The sequence below is a fragment of the Diceros bicornis genome, chromosome 9 (genome assembly GCF_020826845.1).
Source record: "Diceros bicornis minor isolate mBicDic1 chromosome 9, mDicBic1.mat.cur, whole genome shotgun sequence".
NCBI lineage: Eukaryota > Metazoa > Chordata > Mammalia > Perissodactyla > Rhinocerotidae > Diceros > Diceros bicornis.
In genome coordinates, this window is record NC_080748.1 from 33,635,100 (window position 1) to 33,652,110 (window position 17,011).

General features: G+C 37.3%; 1 protein-coding gene across 1 annotated transcript in view; it reads left to right on the plus strand.

Annotated features, from left to right (window-relative positions):
- EPSTI1 (epithelial stromal interaction 1) overlaps window positions 1–16,372 on the plus strand; it is a 92,238-nt gene extending 75,866 nt beyond the window's left edge. Inside the window, exons 9-11 of the mRNA XM_058548230.1 lie at window positions 4,225–4,298; window positions 9,192–9,291; window positions 15,840–16,372. Coding sequence (XP_058404213.1) covers window positions 4,225–4,298; window positions 9,192–9,291; window positions 15,840–15,848 — 183 coding nt within the window. The 3' untranslated portion in view covers window positions 15,849–16,372. The remainder of the gene's footprint in view (window positions 1–4,224; window positions 4,299–9,191; window positions 9,292–15,839) is intronic.
- Window positions 16,373–17,011: the final 639 nt, after the last annotated feature.

Consider the following 17,011-nt stretch of genomic DNA (forward strand, 5'->3'; position numbering starts at 1 on the left):
TTCCTAATGTAGTATTTTGCTCTTTTACATCTTTAAGTATTAAAAACTATATATTTATTGGGATTTTTAAATAAAGGAACTGGAAATGGTGTCCCACATAGATAAACCTCTGTTGACGGTATGAGGAAGTAATATATACACATGCTTCAAAAACACTGTATATGATGTTAAAGCCTCCTTCTTCTGTCCATCTACACTCCATGATTCTCTCCCCAGTGATAATTACAGTGAACATTTTAGTGTTTTTCCATAAAAACGTTTTAAATGATATACGCCAGCATATTAAAGTTGAGATGGATATATGTGTATTTTTTCTATCTATCTATGGAACATTCCCAGGAGAACTGCTCTGAACCTGTCTTTTATCACTTAATGTATTTTAGAGATATCTTAGGTGCTTCCCCCTCCCCCGTCTACCTTATTCCTGATAACTGTTGGGTAGGATTCCATTGTGTGGATGGTCTACCTTATTGGGCCAGTTCCTTATTAATGGGCATTAAGACTTTCTTTTGAACTTCTAGTGTTTCAGTAATACAACTGTGACTATCCTTATACTTATATCTTTGAACATTTCTGTAAAGGATGTGTACATTTTACACGTTGATGGTTGTTGCTAAACTGTCCTCCAAAAACTAAATTAGTTTTCTCTAATTTAGGCATTCCACTGAAGTGCTTCAATGTACCTGATTCTCTATTCAACTTTTCTAGTTTTTGCCAGTGTGATGGGAGAAAAATTTTATTTCATTGTTCTGATTTCTGTTTCTTTGATTATGTGTGAAGATGATGACTATTTCAAACTTAAAGGCAATCTGCGAACTTCTTCTTCCTATCCTTGGACCTTTTTCTGTTAGTCATTGTTTCCTTATTGGTTTATATGAGGTCTTTAGCCACCTTCTCAGGCCTTCCTTGTGCCTCGATCTAAAAGAGTAACTGAGCCATTGAACCTCACATCAACATGTTTAATCTTCTGCGTAGGATTACGAGCAGATGTTTTTCTTTCTTGTCTATGGGTTTCCTTTTTTCTAGAATATAAACTCTTAAGGAGCGAGTATCTCGTCTGTCTTGTTCATTATGGTATTCTTATCACCTAGATCAAAGCCTGACTCATAATAAGCACTCAGATATTGTTGAGTAAATGAATGAAAGAATAATTGAATTAGCTTATGTGTGTCATAAAAATTTAAGGATTTTTTGGTTTTTTTAGTTTGTTTATGGCATTTTTTCCCAATGGAAGCTTTGAATTTCTATTTAGCCAAATAATCAATTTTCCTCTGATTTTGGGACCTTCCTCATTCCAAGTTTATAAATAAATGTACCATGCCTCCTTTGAAAACTTCTGTGGTTCCACCTTTTAGGTTCAAATGTTAGACCTCTATAATACTTATTTTGATATAAAAAATAAAGGATCTAGTTTTAATCTTTCTCACAGTAGTTGGCTAGTCCATTATCATTCATTGAACTCTGTTTCCTGTGCGGATTTAGCACAACTTTATGGTAAGCCTTGTTTCCATGGATTAGGTCTTTTCCTGGACTCAATTGAATTGTTTTAGTTACTATAGTTTCATGATATGTCTTAATAGTTGGTGAAGTTGGTTCTCCCTCATTTCTTGTCTTTTTTTTTTCATGGCTATGATTGCATATTTATTTTTTTCCAGATAAACTTCAGGATCATTTTGGCAAGGCTGAAAAAATTATCTTAAAAATTATTTTAAAGAAATATGTAATAATAGGCATATATATACATAATATATGTTTTATAGTTTTGAAAATCTTTATCTCGTGGCCAGAACTGATGAAATTTAGTTTGTTCAGAATTCATGTTATTAAACTGAGGATGGGCTAGATATCAGAAGTTGCTCCTTGAAGAAACTGGTTGATGTATATGAGAAGAATTAGCATCCTATGACAAGAGGGATTTAGGTTTGAGCTTCAGTTAGATATCTTCTGCTAGAACTTTGAGTGTAAATGGGTCCTATAGTTCTGGACGTGGCTGTTTATACTTGAGTATGATGAACTACAGACAAGTTAAACTTCCTTAATCTTAACTGCCTATTTTGGATGCATCTTGTAGAAGATCATATACAAGAAAATCTAAGCTCTAGTCTTTATTTTGCTGCTCGTGAGTCATGTAGCTCTTGACAAGTTACTTAAACTAAGTCTCTGATTCTGTTTCTTCATCTGTAAAACAAGCACAATAATGCTCATTCATTCACTCATTCATTCATCAAATAATACTTTATTTAACTGTCTGTCTTTGAAAATTGTTATGAGGATCAAGTAACAGAATTCTGGTAAAATTTTTGTTTAAAAATGTTGAGGTCTTCTGGTTAAACATTGCATTTTCAAAACATTTCGTTTGTCTTCAGTCCCTCTTTCCCCAAATCCCACTAAAAGACAATAAAGGAAAAAATTTTTTTAAAAAGGCATAAACCAGTAAGAACAAAAGAACAGGCCAGGAGACTGCAGCAAAGAAAAGATATCAGCAAAATTTTGGAAAGTGGAAAGTAGCGTGGGAAAATCCAGAACTCACTTGCAAGAAGCAGTAAGATGCCAAGTTGAAGCAGTCCCAATGCAAGTCTGGAATTGGAGGCACTGGTACCTCTAAAGGCTAGGGTTGAGAAGAGGAGGATGAATTGGGAGCCTAAGTGACGAGGTGTAAGAACCCTAGAGCCCGTCTCCCACCACATTGACAGGTAAAAAAAAAGTTGTAAGGATGAGGAATGAGGATGGTGATGTACTGGAAAGAGGGGAGTTGGGATTGGGATGGAGGTAGTAATAGAGGCATAAATCTTTTTCCGTAGTAGGAAGCCAAAAGATAATACAGATTTTTAAAAAATGAAGAAATGGATTATGCATGCTGTTAAGGAGATAATTAACAGATGAAACCACACATAGGAGTTGAAAGTGATTGGCGGGATAAGGGAGAGGACTGGAGCTTCTTCTATTGGTAGTACTAATAAGTAGTACTGTTACTTAGTAGACTTTGAAAACTACGTACATATAGTGACAAAAAATGAAATAAAAGACTTCATGCTATTGTAGAAAAGTGGGTCTCTGGCACAAGGCTTGGCGTCTAGGTGCTTAGTAACTGCTTGTTGAATGGATATCGTTCAATTATTTAGGAAACTCTCTAATTTTTCTTTTGTTGGTGTTAGATAGGAGTTAGAATTAAATAATGTACTTTAGAGATTTATGAGTAATGTATTTGGAATATCACAGTATAAGAAAGTAGTCCTATTTTGGAGACTATGGAATGTTGGAAGGCCTTAGATAGTTAAAAAAATGTGTGTATATATATACATATATATATATCAATCTGAACTTTGAATTTTTTAATACTTTTCATCAAGGGAGTCTTGGGGTTAAAAAAATGCATGTGTTGGTATGTGTTTATCAAGACTTGACAGTATTTTCTCTATCAAAAAGTCTCTGTCTCAGACACTAACTTATTGTGGGCCTGATAGTTCTCTTCCCACTGCTTTTCTCTCTTTGAAATGGGGTTAAAACTCAGTCTGCCTGAAGGTAGGCCGTTGAGTATTAGAGAAATCCTGGCACCTAGTTCTTTGGTTTAATACTGTAAACAGAGTAACTGAGCGTGGAAGCTGAGTTGCCTCTTCCAAGATGGTAATCAGAATGTCAGAAGCTAGAGATTTAGTTGTAGGAACATGATCTGTTTGAAGCAAAGTATCCCCTCCAGGGAGTCCAAAGTCTTGCTAGTATTAGAAGTAACTAGATGATAATAGGTGAGTGATTATTCTCCAGGATGGAGGATGTTGTACTAACAGAATTGCACTACAGAATTGAGTCCAATATTTATTTTTAAGTTGTTACAAATTTATTGGGAAAGAAATGCTAGAGAAATACCAAGAAATGTTATTGTGTGACATTCCTTGAGGAACTAATTTGATTTGTTTTTCTTTGTTAAGACACAGGTGAGTTTGACTCGCGTTGTGTTTTCCTCGGTGTGTGTTGTACCTACTGGTCTAATATCTTCACCATGCACATTGGCTTTTTAATCTCCCAATTTTACACTCACAGACCTATTGTTTGACTAAGGCACAATTATTTTTGCTACCTAGTTATATAAGACAGTAATTTCACATGGAAATGGTACTTAAATAAAAGTTTCAGAAATGACATATTGTGCTGGCTAAGGTTAAATATGTGATCGATTTCGGTGTCTTCTGTACAACCATGTTATTGAAAACTATATTTTGTTCCTAGAGTGAATTACTGGAATTTAAGCGACAGCAACAGGAAGAAGAAAGAACCCAGACCTCCCAGACTGAACACAGGAGGTATAAATGGCTAATTAAATAAACATTCTTGGGTAAAACAATTACTTATAAAGCTTTCACAATGTTTTAGGAAAACACTGTAGCAATAGTAAATATGGTTTTGGAATCTATATTAACTTTCCAATCTTTATATTATTGGGTTGTAGTGTGTGTGTGAGGGATGCCAGCTGCTACATATTGGATATTGTGTGTGTATGCATATATGTATGCATATTTACACCCACACGGTATCCAATTTTTCTGGATAGATGGCATAAATTTAAGCCAGAAAACTGAAGCATGCTCTCCAGCTCTCTGTTTATTCACGTTATATTTAATTTGGCTCCCATGGGACGAAGCATCTTAATCTTTTGAGATGATCATTTACCATTTATAGCCTACTTTAGAATAATTAAACTAGTATAGGTGCTGAGATACCCATAGTTGAATACAAAAGCTCTGACACAAACTACTATTAAACTTGTGTTACATTGACTAACACATTAGGGAAAAAAAAAACAAACCTTAAAATAGAATCATTAAGTAATTTTTAATAGTGTAAGTACTCTCTTATTCCTAATTTCAGACATTAAGACTACTCAGTAAAATATCATGTTGATGTTGGGACAGTGCTAATAACCACTATATTGTCTGTCACTATTATGCTAGAATTTTCCTGAGGGGCATTTGGGTTATCTGAGTTTACTGCAGTGTGCTTGAGTGTCTCAGGAGAAGAATTTAATGTAAAGGCTTTCATGATTTAAAGGAGCAAATTCTTCTTTTGAAACTGACTGGCTTCTTTTATATGTTTAACCTCTCCATTCTCACTGGCGTGTATTTTTAAATCATGGTGGTTTCATTGTGTAAATGAGACTTTTAAAAGCATTAATGGAAGTTCCCAATTCTGCTGGAACCACTAACTGTGGATGGATGCCCACATTGTTTTGACTGGATTGTGCTGCTTCCATAGTCCAGTCAAAATAGTTTTAAAATGTTGTGTGAATTTATGTGTTGTTCTCTGATTATAAGGAAACATCAAACCTCTGATACACTGGTTAGGCTATTTTGTTTGGTAAAAGGGGACTGTTACTGCTACCTATTTTTTATAAAGTAGCCCATAAATAGTCCTTTGTTATTGGTTTTTCTCCTTAAAAGTCTTTCTGTTAAAAAATCTGATATTGTATTTATATAACACTGGTTGTTGGTAGTAGCCAGTCATTTTTCTGGGTTTCTGAGGATTGTATCATAGGCTTTAAGCACCTTAAAGATCGTGATATGTCACATTAATAGGCCCCATTGCTGAGAAATTAATCTTCAACAGGCACCCAATAAAAACACAAGTTATTTGATTAGAGGTGGAAAGGATTACTTTTTTATTATAGGAACCTTGACCCTCATTCTTTAAGTTTATTTGCATACTGCTGAATACCTAAATATTGGTGGGGCTGTCTATTTTCTACACTTTATTTTCTCTTTCTATTGATTCTAGTTAAATGTAGATTCAAATGTAATCCAGAGAGAAATCTCTCTGGATAATAAATTCAGTAATCAGTATTGAAATAACTGATCAAGTCTTCAAACACATATTTTTTGTTCTCAATCAGTTTTAGAAGAGAGCTTATGTTTGTATTGTTCTTTGGAGTTTGCAGTGAGCTTTGCCATGTTATTGTGAAAATACTCATTCAGTAGCCTCTTAATGAAAAAAATAGCTGTGCCCAAGAACATGAGCTGTGCAGTGTGTGTGAGATTCCTCACAAGCTTTTCAATGAACCCTATAATGATTGAGCTTGAGTGCACCTGCACCTGACCCACTGTAACTTTTTGAGTAAGAGAAAAAATTAGACACTCCAGAGAGAAATAAAAAAGAGCAAGGAGGGTCATGGGAGTCAAGGACTTGAGAGGATCTGGGCCACCAGCTGAAAACTGGAATGAACTGAATTGATTTATTGAAACTTGAACCATCTTTGAATAGTAGTTTTTATCCAAATTAATCCTTAGAAGAAAATCCAGAGCACTAATTTGACACGAATAAAATGTATGTATTTTCTAAAACTAGTAAACAAAAATATAAACTGGAACTTTTGTTTTTCCTGTTTGAATTCATAATAGGAATTGAGAAAAACAATTTCTTTACCGCTCCTGATCTCTGGTTGACCCATATTGCAGCAGACATTGGCCACTTGAGAACAATCCTCAAGTATCAAGGAGAGCTCAACCGCTCTGCTGTGTCCTTTTAGTAACTGATGCTCAAAAGTGAATTGCATCAGCCCGTGGGTTCATGACAAGCCATCAGTCTTTGCAGTGTTGAGTGAACTGAGAGCAGCTGACTGTGAGCTGTTTTGCTGTCTACACTCACCACATTGTGGTTTCATGATGCAGCTGCAGTCTCAGAAGCAGGCAGAGGTGGGCACCATGCACCTGGACAATTCATTCATTCACCTTTTAGATATCAGGGTACACGCTATGGAGGCTTTGTTCCAGGCACTGAGGATAGGGCTAAACAAGGAAGAGAAGGTCCTTGACCACACAGAAATTACAGTCTGGAGGAAAGAAATAGAAATCAACAATTTAACAGCAAAATTATTTCAGACAATGATATGTACTATGAGGACCACATCACGAGGTGATGTTAAGGGAGTGATTGGAAGCGATAGGTCCTCAATGAAGAGGTGACATCAAAGAACAGGAGCCAATCACGTAGAGATCAGGGGCTAAAACATATTCTTGGATGAGACATCCAAGGGACATTATCAGGCATAAGAGCAAATGCAAAGGTCCTGAAGTGAGAGTGAGCTTGGGCTTTTTGAGTCCCAAATGATTGATTATAGATGGGGAGGAGGAGAATAGTACAAAATGAGGGAGGAAAGGTAGGCAGGAGCCATAAAATACAAGATTTTGTAAGCCCGTGATTTTATTCTAAGACTGATGGGAAGTCATGGGAGGGTTTTAAGCAAAAGGAAGGCATGATTCCCTTTTATAATTTAGTAAGGTGGTTGTGTGGAGAACGGATTCGAGAGGGCAGAAGTGAAAGCAGAAGCAGGATGAGAGATGATAGTGATTTGGACTAGAATGGTGGCCATTGAAAGAAATGGGTGAATTCAGGATGTGTTTAGTGGGTAGAGCCAACAAGACTTCTTGCAGTTTGGATGTGGGGTGGGATGGGAGATGTTGAAGGAAAGCTCATCTTTGTTACTGACAAAAAGACTGGAAAAAAACAGCGCCCGGCACATGGGCAGTCCAGAATACCATGGTTGTGTTGTTTAAGGGGGATCAGATTCAGCTTTCTCTTCCTTAATATTCAAGTCTCCAGCTCAGTAAGATACTGTTCAATCTGCAAGCTGAGAGGTCTAGAAAAGGTGACTTAAACATGGAGCTCTGCAGTGAACCAGGATGCCCAGAATATGGCACTTGGGTAGCTTTTATGGTGAGAGGAAAAAAACTGATAACTGAGATGTGACCACTGCCTGACGGACTTGCAGTTGTTGAGAGAACAGCAACCCAATAAGCCAGAGGTCAAATTGGGTCAACATGCAGTTGGCATTTTAGCTAGCACTGAGCAAGCACAGACAGGCAAACAACCCCAGCCTTGGACTTTGCTACCTAGCAGTCATTTTTCCTTCAAGTTCTCAAATCTCCCATGTCATTGACTCACAGCCACCCGCCATGAGCACATTCTGCTCATCTTCACGACTGAAAAGGAGGCTAACGTGGCTGGGTCCCACCTACCCTTCCTTCCACAAACATGTATTGAGTGGCTGCTAAATGCCAGGCATTGTGTTTCTGCCGAGATGCTTATAGTCTTAATGACACTCTTTCTCAGTAATCTGTTGACATCATAGGGTACCTATTATAATGCTGTTTCTCCAGCGTCTACCTCCCTGATTCTACTCAGCCATACCTGGGCAACTCAGAGCATGGTATTGCCTTTAATGTATTTTTTTTTTTAATTTAAAAATTCTAATGTGTGACACACAGAAAAGTTTATGAAACAGACATTTAGAATGCTTAATTATAGGCACATGTGTGTGGTGATGGATTATAATTAGTATTTGGGTGGTGAACATGAGAACATGATGTAATCCATGCAGAAATAGAAGTATAATGATGTACACCTGAAATTTATACAATGTTATAAACCAATGTTACGACAATAAACAACAACAACAACAGCAAAAGAATGCTTAATTATAAAGTGAACACTCAGGTAGCCAGCTCCAAAAACAGAATATAACCATCATCCTACAGGTTACCCCATCCTGACCCTTATGAGAATCACTTTCTTACCTTTCTTTACAGTTTTACCTCCTATTGTTAAACTTAATTTCTGAAATTCATTGCTTCAAGTATGACTGAACATCAGAGAAAGATGTACCCATTTCTTCTTTTGAAAGCTTGGGCTTCCCTCTTCTGATATTTCTCTTTTTCCTGTACTCTATTCTCATTTTCCTTCTGCTTTTCACTTATGGGATTTACTTTAGTTAGCAAGACTGGCAACGGCGTACAGGGTATATGGGAGAGACATCTGTCTTATTTTTGGTTTCTCTTCATGTTTTAGTTCTTGTTGAAGCTTCCATCTTTCCTCAGCCTCTGGGGTTCACGCCTGGCATGGCTGTTAGGTGACAGTTGCTTGGGTGACCAAGGTTCTCACAGAACTGGTAGAAGGTGGGTGAGTGAAACTCTGAAGTTAAGAACTTGTGCCCCCTTCAACCTGAGCCACCACTGGCACCAGCTCCAGCAAAGGGCTGTTAACAGCATGTCATATGGTAAATGTGAAAAGAAGTTTCTGTAGATTTCTTCTAAGCTGAAGGGGGTAAGCAATCCCCACAGTCAGTTCATATGGCACATTCGGTTCTCAAAAATCTCTCAGCTCTGCAGCAAGCTTTTCACTTACCCACATTTTTCATTGTTTTAAAGGGTAAATAATGCTTTTCTGGACCGACTCCAAGCCAGAAGTCAACCAGGTGGCCTCGAGCATTTTGGAGGCTATTGGAATATGAATAGTGGTAACAGCTGGGTGAGTTTTTGTTTTCTCAAAAAAAATCTTTCCAAGTTGAAGAATAAAAACAATGAGAATTTTAAAAATATGTAGTGGCCTTCTCCTTAGGTGTTATTTCTTTTGGTGTGCTGTTCAGCTGTGTGATGGGCAGTCAACCAGGGTGATTACTGTAAATTCCACAGTAGCTTCTGAGAGAGGAAGAAAGTCTTGATTTCAGCTCCGGCCAATCACAGTAAAAAATGACACATGCCGTTTGTTTGTTCTCGGTGTGATTGCCTGGACTGTAATGCTTTTTATCACCCTGGCCCAGACCTACAACAAAAACAAATGAACATTTCTTTTTCAGGAAGATTTTAAGTGAAATATGGTTATAAAAACAGTAAACATTCTCTAGTAATATATTCTTTCAGTGAAACTAGAACATCAAAGAAACCACTATTTAATTTTTCATGGCAAAATGATTTTTAACAAAAACCCTACAGCAGAAGGTACTTTTTGGAAGTGAAATGTCCTTACAGGTTTCTGTGAAGAAAGCCTTGCAACTGTGTTGTAATATGTGTGTAAGGTGTTTTGTGTGCACAATATATTATTGAATCAGCAACAAAGCTTTGGAATGTATATGATTGTGGGGTTTGCAACGTGTAAAGAATCAAAGCTAGCTACAGCAGATTTTGCAATTTAATTGAAGCCCAAGTGCATTTATACATATTCAAAAAAAATGGAGTGGATAGCAACGTTTAAACTGGTAAAATACAACAAAATAATCGAGTGCTTGCTGACCTGAAAACCCTAGAGAAGATCACCCTTCAATAAATACTTGATGAACAAAAGATCATTTTTGAGAAGACAATCTGTTAGAAATCTTGTATGCATGTTTCCTTGAAAGGCATGTAGGGCCGGCCCTGTGGCTTAGCGGTTAAGTGCGCGTGCTCCACTACTGGCGGCCCGGGTTTGGATCCCGGGTGTGTACCGACGCACCGCTTCTCCGGCCATGCTGAGGCCGCGTCCCACGTACAGCAACTAGAAGAGTGTGCAACTATGACATACAACTATCTACTGGGGCTTTGAGGGGAAAAAAAAAAAAAGGATTGGCAATAGATGTTAGCTCAGAGCTGATCTTCCTCAGCAAAAAGAGGAGGATTAGCATGGATGTTAGCTCAGAGCTGATCTTCCTCACAAAAAAAAAAAAAAGAAAGGCATGTAGTAGTTAAAATTGATGGATAGATTTCACAAATGTGAATATATTGAAGATAATTGAGTGTAGGCAAACTTCAGAGAATGCATACTGGACGTGTCTGTCCATAATGTATGCTCGTGTGTATTGCTGTGGCATTCAGAATAGGGACAACGTGGAAGAGAAAAGAATCAAAGCATAGTATCTTTGCATCTTGTGTTACAATTGACAAATTAGTGCCTTATTCACAAGAATATGTGAGTAGGTGTCATGTGGAAAATGGGACATTGTGAGTTTAAGACATTATCCAAGTTCATACAATTTATAACTAGTGAAGTGTGATTGAAACTCAGATTTTGGACAGGACTTGGAATCTTGCTGCACATTTTCTCCTCTACTTAACAACTCCCCCAGTTTAGAGACTACCTAGAAAAATACGTGGGAGAGATGATGGGAGAGAGTAACTGAATACTGCGTGGGCTGCTGCTAAGGGAATGAGGATTGGAGAATCTGGCTCACCATTGACTATTGGTGGCCTTATGTAAGGGAGCTATAAATCTCTGCTTAGATTCCTCACAGTAAAGAGAGAGGACCATCTTTTTCGCATGATGTGATGTGAGGATGATTGACGTTTCCTGAGTTAGACAGGCATATCCAAGGCCATTGTGGTTATTGCTTTTCCTGTGCTTGAGAGAAGCAGTGATAGAAAGGTGAGAACTTCCTCAGGCTCCACGTCCACTTCTGCTTACCTACAAACATCCCTCTATGCCTGCTTTTTCTCCTGGATCAGATTCTATCTCCTCCACCAATTGGGGGACTTTGTTCTAACAGTACTCCTCGCTCTCTCCTGAATTGTCAGATGTTCCATCTCAACTATAAAATTCCCATCAGCATAAAATATAAATAAATGTAAATTATAGTGATACCTCTTTCCCTCTTGCTACTGTCCTGTTTCTTTTTTCCCCCTTTGGAGCAAAACTTCAAGAGGTGTCTATCCTAGCTGTCTCTAATTTCTTTCTTTTCATTCCTATTAAACCCGCTCTAATCAGAATTTAGACTTTATCAGTTCAACTATAATGCTGTTGTCATGGTCACTAACAATGTCCACATTGCAGAATCCAGTGTTATTTCTCAGTCTTCATCCTTTGACCTGTCAGCATCATTTCTCATTGTGACTCACTCCCTCCTCTTTGAAACTGTTTGTTTACTTGGCTTCTGGAACACTATACTCTCTTGGGTGTTCACCTATCTCAGTGGTCACTTCTTTTCGTTCTCCTTTGAATCTCCTGCATCTTCCTCTCCTCTCAACTTTGGAGTGCCTCAGGGGGATCCACCTTGGACCACCTTCTTAACTTTATGTCCACTTAATACCTTCATGGCCTCATTTGTTCTCACGAAATTAAATACCGTTTATATGCTTATTACTCTCAAATTTCTATTTCCAGCCTAGACCTCTTCCTTCAGTCTTGCATATCCATTTATCTACCCAACATCTCTACTTGCATGTCTAATAGACATTTCAGCCTTAACAACCTTTGATCCCCTCCACCCCAATGCTCTATCTGTACTTTTTCCTGTTTACATAATGGTACAACTCATCTTTCACATCCCAGCTGATTCATCATCAAATCTTGACTCTTCCTTCAAAATACATCCAATCCAACAATTTCTCACTGCCTTCACCACTATTACCCTGCTTCCAACCTCTATCAGTGTTCATCTAGATTCTTGAAGTAGTCTGCTAGATGGTTTCCTTGCTTCCACACTTACCCACCTGGAGTGTATTCTCAATATGAGAGTGATCCCTTTGAAACAGAGGTCAGATTCTGTCACTCCTCTGCTCAAAACCCTCCAATGGCTGCCATAACTTTCCAAATCACTCGGAGTAAAAGCCCAAGTCCTTACAGTAGCCTACGAGGGAGCTACATGGTCTAGACCCCACTTTACCCCTCTGGAGCTCTCCTACTACTGCACTTCGTCCTCATTCCTCCTAGCCACACTAGCTTTCTTGCTGTACTTTGAAAACTTGAGGAACTGGCTGGTCTTACCTAACAGTCTTTGTCCTGGCTGCTTCCTCTACACTTTTCTTCGAAATATCCGTATGATTTGTTCTCCTTCAAATATTTTCTTGAATTCTACTTCAATGGGGTTTCCTTGGCCATCTATTTAATGCTGTGATCTGTGTCCTTACCCCTGGCTCTTGCCATCCCTTTTCCAGCTCCACTTTTTTCGCCATAGCACTCTGCAACTTCTAACATAATTTTCTAACATAGTTTACTTATATGTTTTGTTGACTGTTTCCTCTTAGTCTCTCCCTGCGGCAATGTATGTTCCACATTCCATCAGAACAGGGCCCTTTGGTTGTTTTGTTCACTGATATATCCCAAGCATAAAATAGTGACTGGAACTTACTGCACGCACGGGAAACAGGTGGCTGTGATGGAGAGTCACAAAAACAACCAAGGGATTTAGAACCAAATGATTTGATATACTAAAGTGATTAGATACTGAATTTAAAATAGCTGTGTATAAAACATTTGATGGAATAACATTGGATTTGAAACAATGAGCAAAAATGAGACAAAGACAACCAAGAGGACTTGAAAAAAGAACAAAACAGAACTTCTAGGAATAAAAAACATAATCTTTGAAATTAAAGCACTCAATGAATTCATCATAATAAAAGGAATACAAATTAAGAACCAAACCAAAATACCATTTTTCATCTATTACTTGGCGAAAAAGCAAAAGATTGACAAATTCTCTATTGGCAAGGCTGTGGGGAAACAGGTTCTTTCACACATTTTTGGTGGGAATTCAAAATGATACAAACACTGTCTACGTTAATTTGTTACTGTCTTCCCACAAAATAAAAACCAGGCCTAGAAATGTTACAAGAAAGTTCTACTAAATCTTCAAGGAACAGATTATTCTAAATGTCTAGCAAGTTTTTCGGATAAATGGAAAGGAGGAAGTATTCCCTAAAAAGATTAAGCTGGTGAATGTAACTTGGAATCAAAATCAGACAAAGATTATACAGGAAAAAAAAATGATACACCAGTCTCACTCATAAACGTAGCTTCAAAAAAATCACAAAATTTTGACAGATTCAATAATGAATTTTTGAAAAGCATAGCATATCCTTATCAAATTTAATTTATCCCAGAATGCAAGCTTTGCTTATCACAAATGAACAAACAAAACAAAAAAACTACTGAGATAATTCACCTCATAAATTATAGGAAAAACACTATATGATCATCTCAATAGATACAGAGAAAGCATTTGATCAATTTCAATACTCATTTGTTGTAAAAACTTCTAGCAAACTAGGAATAACAAGGAAATTTCTTTAGCTAATAAAGGGATCAAAAATTTATAATAAAAATATATTAAAAGCATTTCCTTTAAATCAGCATTTCCTTTAAGGATTGAGAAGGATAAAAAAGTTTGTAAATCACAGATACAGTTATCTACCTGGAAAATACAAAAGAATTTATATCCAAATTATTGGAATAAATAAGGGCCCAGCAATGTTGGTAGATATATCAGTATATAAAAACTACCTTTGTTTCTGCACATTGAGAATAAACAAAAAAATCTAATAAGTTCCAATCAAAGATGGACATAACCTTTTAAAACTATATAGCATTTTATAGACAAACATTAACGAATAAATAAATGGAAAGTTATACCTTGTTAATGGATAGGAATGAGCTCTCCAATAATCTATAGATTTAATTAAGTTCTAATCAAAGCAAAGAAGCAAGAATAGCCAGTTCACTCCTAAAGATAAAGAAGTATATATGGAGACTTAATTAAATATTTAATATGATATGGAATTGGCGCAGGCAGACCCAACCACTTCTGGAATTTTGATGTATGGCAGAGGGCAGAGCACATCACTGGGGGGAGATGGACTCTTCAACAAACGCTGTTGGGTCAGTTGAGTACCCACGTGAAATTAGGTCCCTTCCTAACACCATTCTTAAAATATCAATTCCAGGTGGATTAAAACTTATAAATAGAAAGAATTTTTAAATTTTAGAAGAAAATAGACTATTTATAAAATTGAACTAGGGAGGATTTCAGAAGACCCAAAGTATAAACCGAAGAGAAATGATACATATGCATTAAAATAAAATAGCTGTTCATCAAAGGACACCATACAAAAGTAAGAAAGAAGCCATAAACTAAACTTTTATCCTGGACATGTTTTGTAAATAACAAGTGGACAAAATGTCAGTATACAGAATATGTTAAGAATGTGTCATTTATTCAGAAGTTGATAGATGATGATTGAGCTCCCCAAGGAATGAGAGAGGAGAGCTATGCCCCAACTCACAGAGTGGGCTTGGAGGAAATATTGGAACCAGTGAAAAGCTCAAGACAGAGAAGGAAAGGTGGGAGGCAGAAAATATGATAAAACTATGAATAAAGCTAAGGAAAGAAAAAGTTGTTTCTTGAAATGTCAGACACATAAGCGGTAGGCCTCTGATAAGTGTTTATGTTGTGTAGACAAATTAGACTGATCTTTAGTTTTAAACCTTTTTTTAATTTAAATCACATTCTTCTCGTATTGCTTAATATATTTTTATTTGATAATTTAACATTGATTTTATATTTTAAAAATGCATTTTGGTTTTCTAGAGTCCTCCATTAGTTTTCATGATGTACCTAGAGTGTGATGTTTAAAGAACCACTCCAAATGATCTTTTCTCTGATACCAGTAGGTGAGACCCTTTGGGATCCTGTGGAAACTCTAAATCCGGTGTCCTCAAGGGCAGTAAAGCATCCGCTGTGACCTATTAGGCGACCTGAGATTTTAGTTTCCCCCAGTGTTAGAACAGCAATAGTTTGAATCCCAAATGTAGATTGGCCCAGCATTGCATTGTGGGAGGCTTGATGGAGATTTCTTGACCCTTTGCACATGGTTAGGGGGAGGGGACTCATGTAGTCTATCTCCCTTCCTCTAGGTCCCTTTAGAAGTCACCTTCCTGCTGCAGAATACAGTGCAACTCTACTCCATACATTTCCATTTAAATTGCTCTGTTCCACGCTGTGTTCGTCCCGTCCTTGCTGTAATGATGGAGATGGGGGACAATATTTGTGAACACTGTTATTTGTGACCCATGTTAGCCTATCTCTAAGAACACAGCTGAGGAGCCATCATTCAACAAGCCGTTACAGTGTCGACAGAGACTATTTTGCGAATCAAATGCAATGGGACTTGAAAATTAAATCATTTCACTGGGTCTTTAAATTGTTAAAAAATAGTCACTTAAGTCCGACGTAGATAAGAGTGTTCTTTGAAGGGACTTCATTTTGGACAATAAAGGCTTTGAATTTTGTTTTGCTGCTTGTAGTAATTCTTGTTTTCTTTTTCTTCCAGGATATGTGAGAAATATTTACTTACATCTGACCTTCATCAACTGGCCTTGAAAAGCCTCATGAGATACTTTCCTTTAATGCCGTTTGGTTCATCCTCACCGTTTTTACCTGGACTTCAGCTGCCCGTCCGTGCAGCTGAGCAGCCAGGCGTGACCGGCTTCTCTCTGTCATTATTTGTATGTGTTTGCAGGAGCTGGTTCTGAGCTCGCGTTTAATCTCTACTGCCAGTGAAATGTTACCTTATTTTTCTAATTGGTTTTGCCTCTTATTGGAAGTATAATTACAGCAATGTTAGTAAGATAGAAAAGGAGGGACTCATTTGATGATTTCAGGTTAACAAGAGCTATGGGTGTGGCATGCTTGTCTCTGTAAGCAGCTAATTCTTATCTAATTCTCAGATCAGGTTTGGGGAAGCTTTGGCATCTTTTTAGATTTTAATCCCTATTTTCTTAATCCAAGGTACGAACGCCAGCAAAAGAAAAGAATAAATCTTTTATACTCTTTGAAACAAATTTTTAAATAAATTTGATCTATTTCTGTATAAATGGTTTGTTTTTATTCTTAATGAAAAGCTCTTGAGTTTTTTTTCTCTTAAGGGGTCTCATTTTTCTATTTTCCTTTACAGTCCATATAGATCAAATGTAGTGCTATAATCACTACTGGGTCTGACTTTGGTCTTGATTTGCTTACTAATACTGTTCCTCTGGTTTTTCAGAGTGGCACACTTAATTTCCTGAAAGGCCATTGTTTCTGTAAAAATCAACTAGACACAAATGTACACTCCACATGTGGTTTTTTTAGGTGCTTTAGAAACTTAGCTCTATGCAACCTATTTCCTATTGTTAATTCAGTAGGCTTTCCTATTCTAGTTTTATGACCTTTACCAGTTTATAGACCCTAGAGAGCAAGAATATTGGTTTTCCATGCTGTACGCTCCAGCCCGCGCCGCCCCCCCCGCCACCGCCATGTTATAATGTTATATAGGAGAAGCATTGCATTTAGACTTAGAATGAAGTTTGGAAGAGCAAATATTTTTTGCAGCTGGACAACTAATAACACTTTGCAGCGTTAAGAGATCTCCTGTGTTACCAGTCACTCTGTCGAAATTAACTTTCCAAATGTGTATTCGGGGAAACATTAGGGCTTCAGGTTCTTGGGCCAAGACCGAGGGGC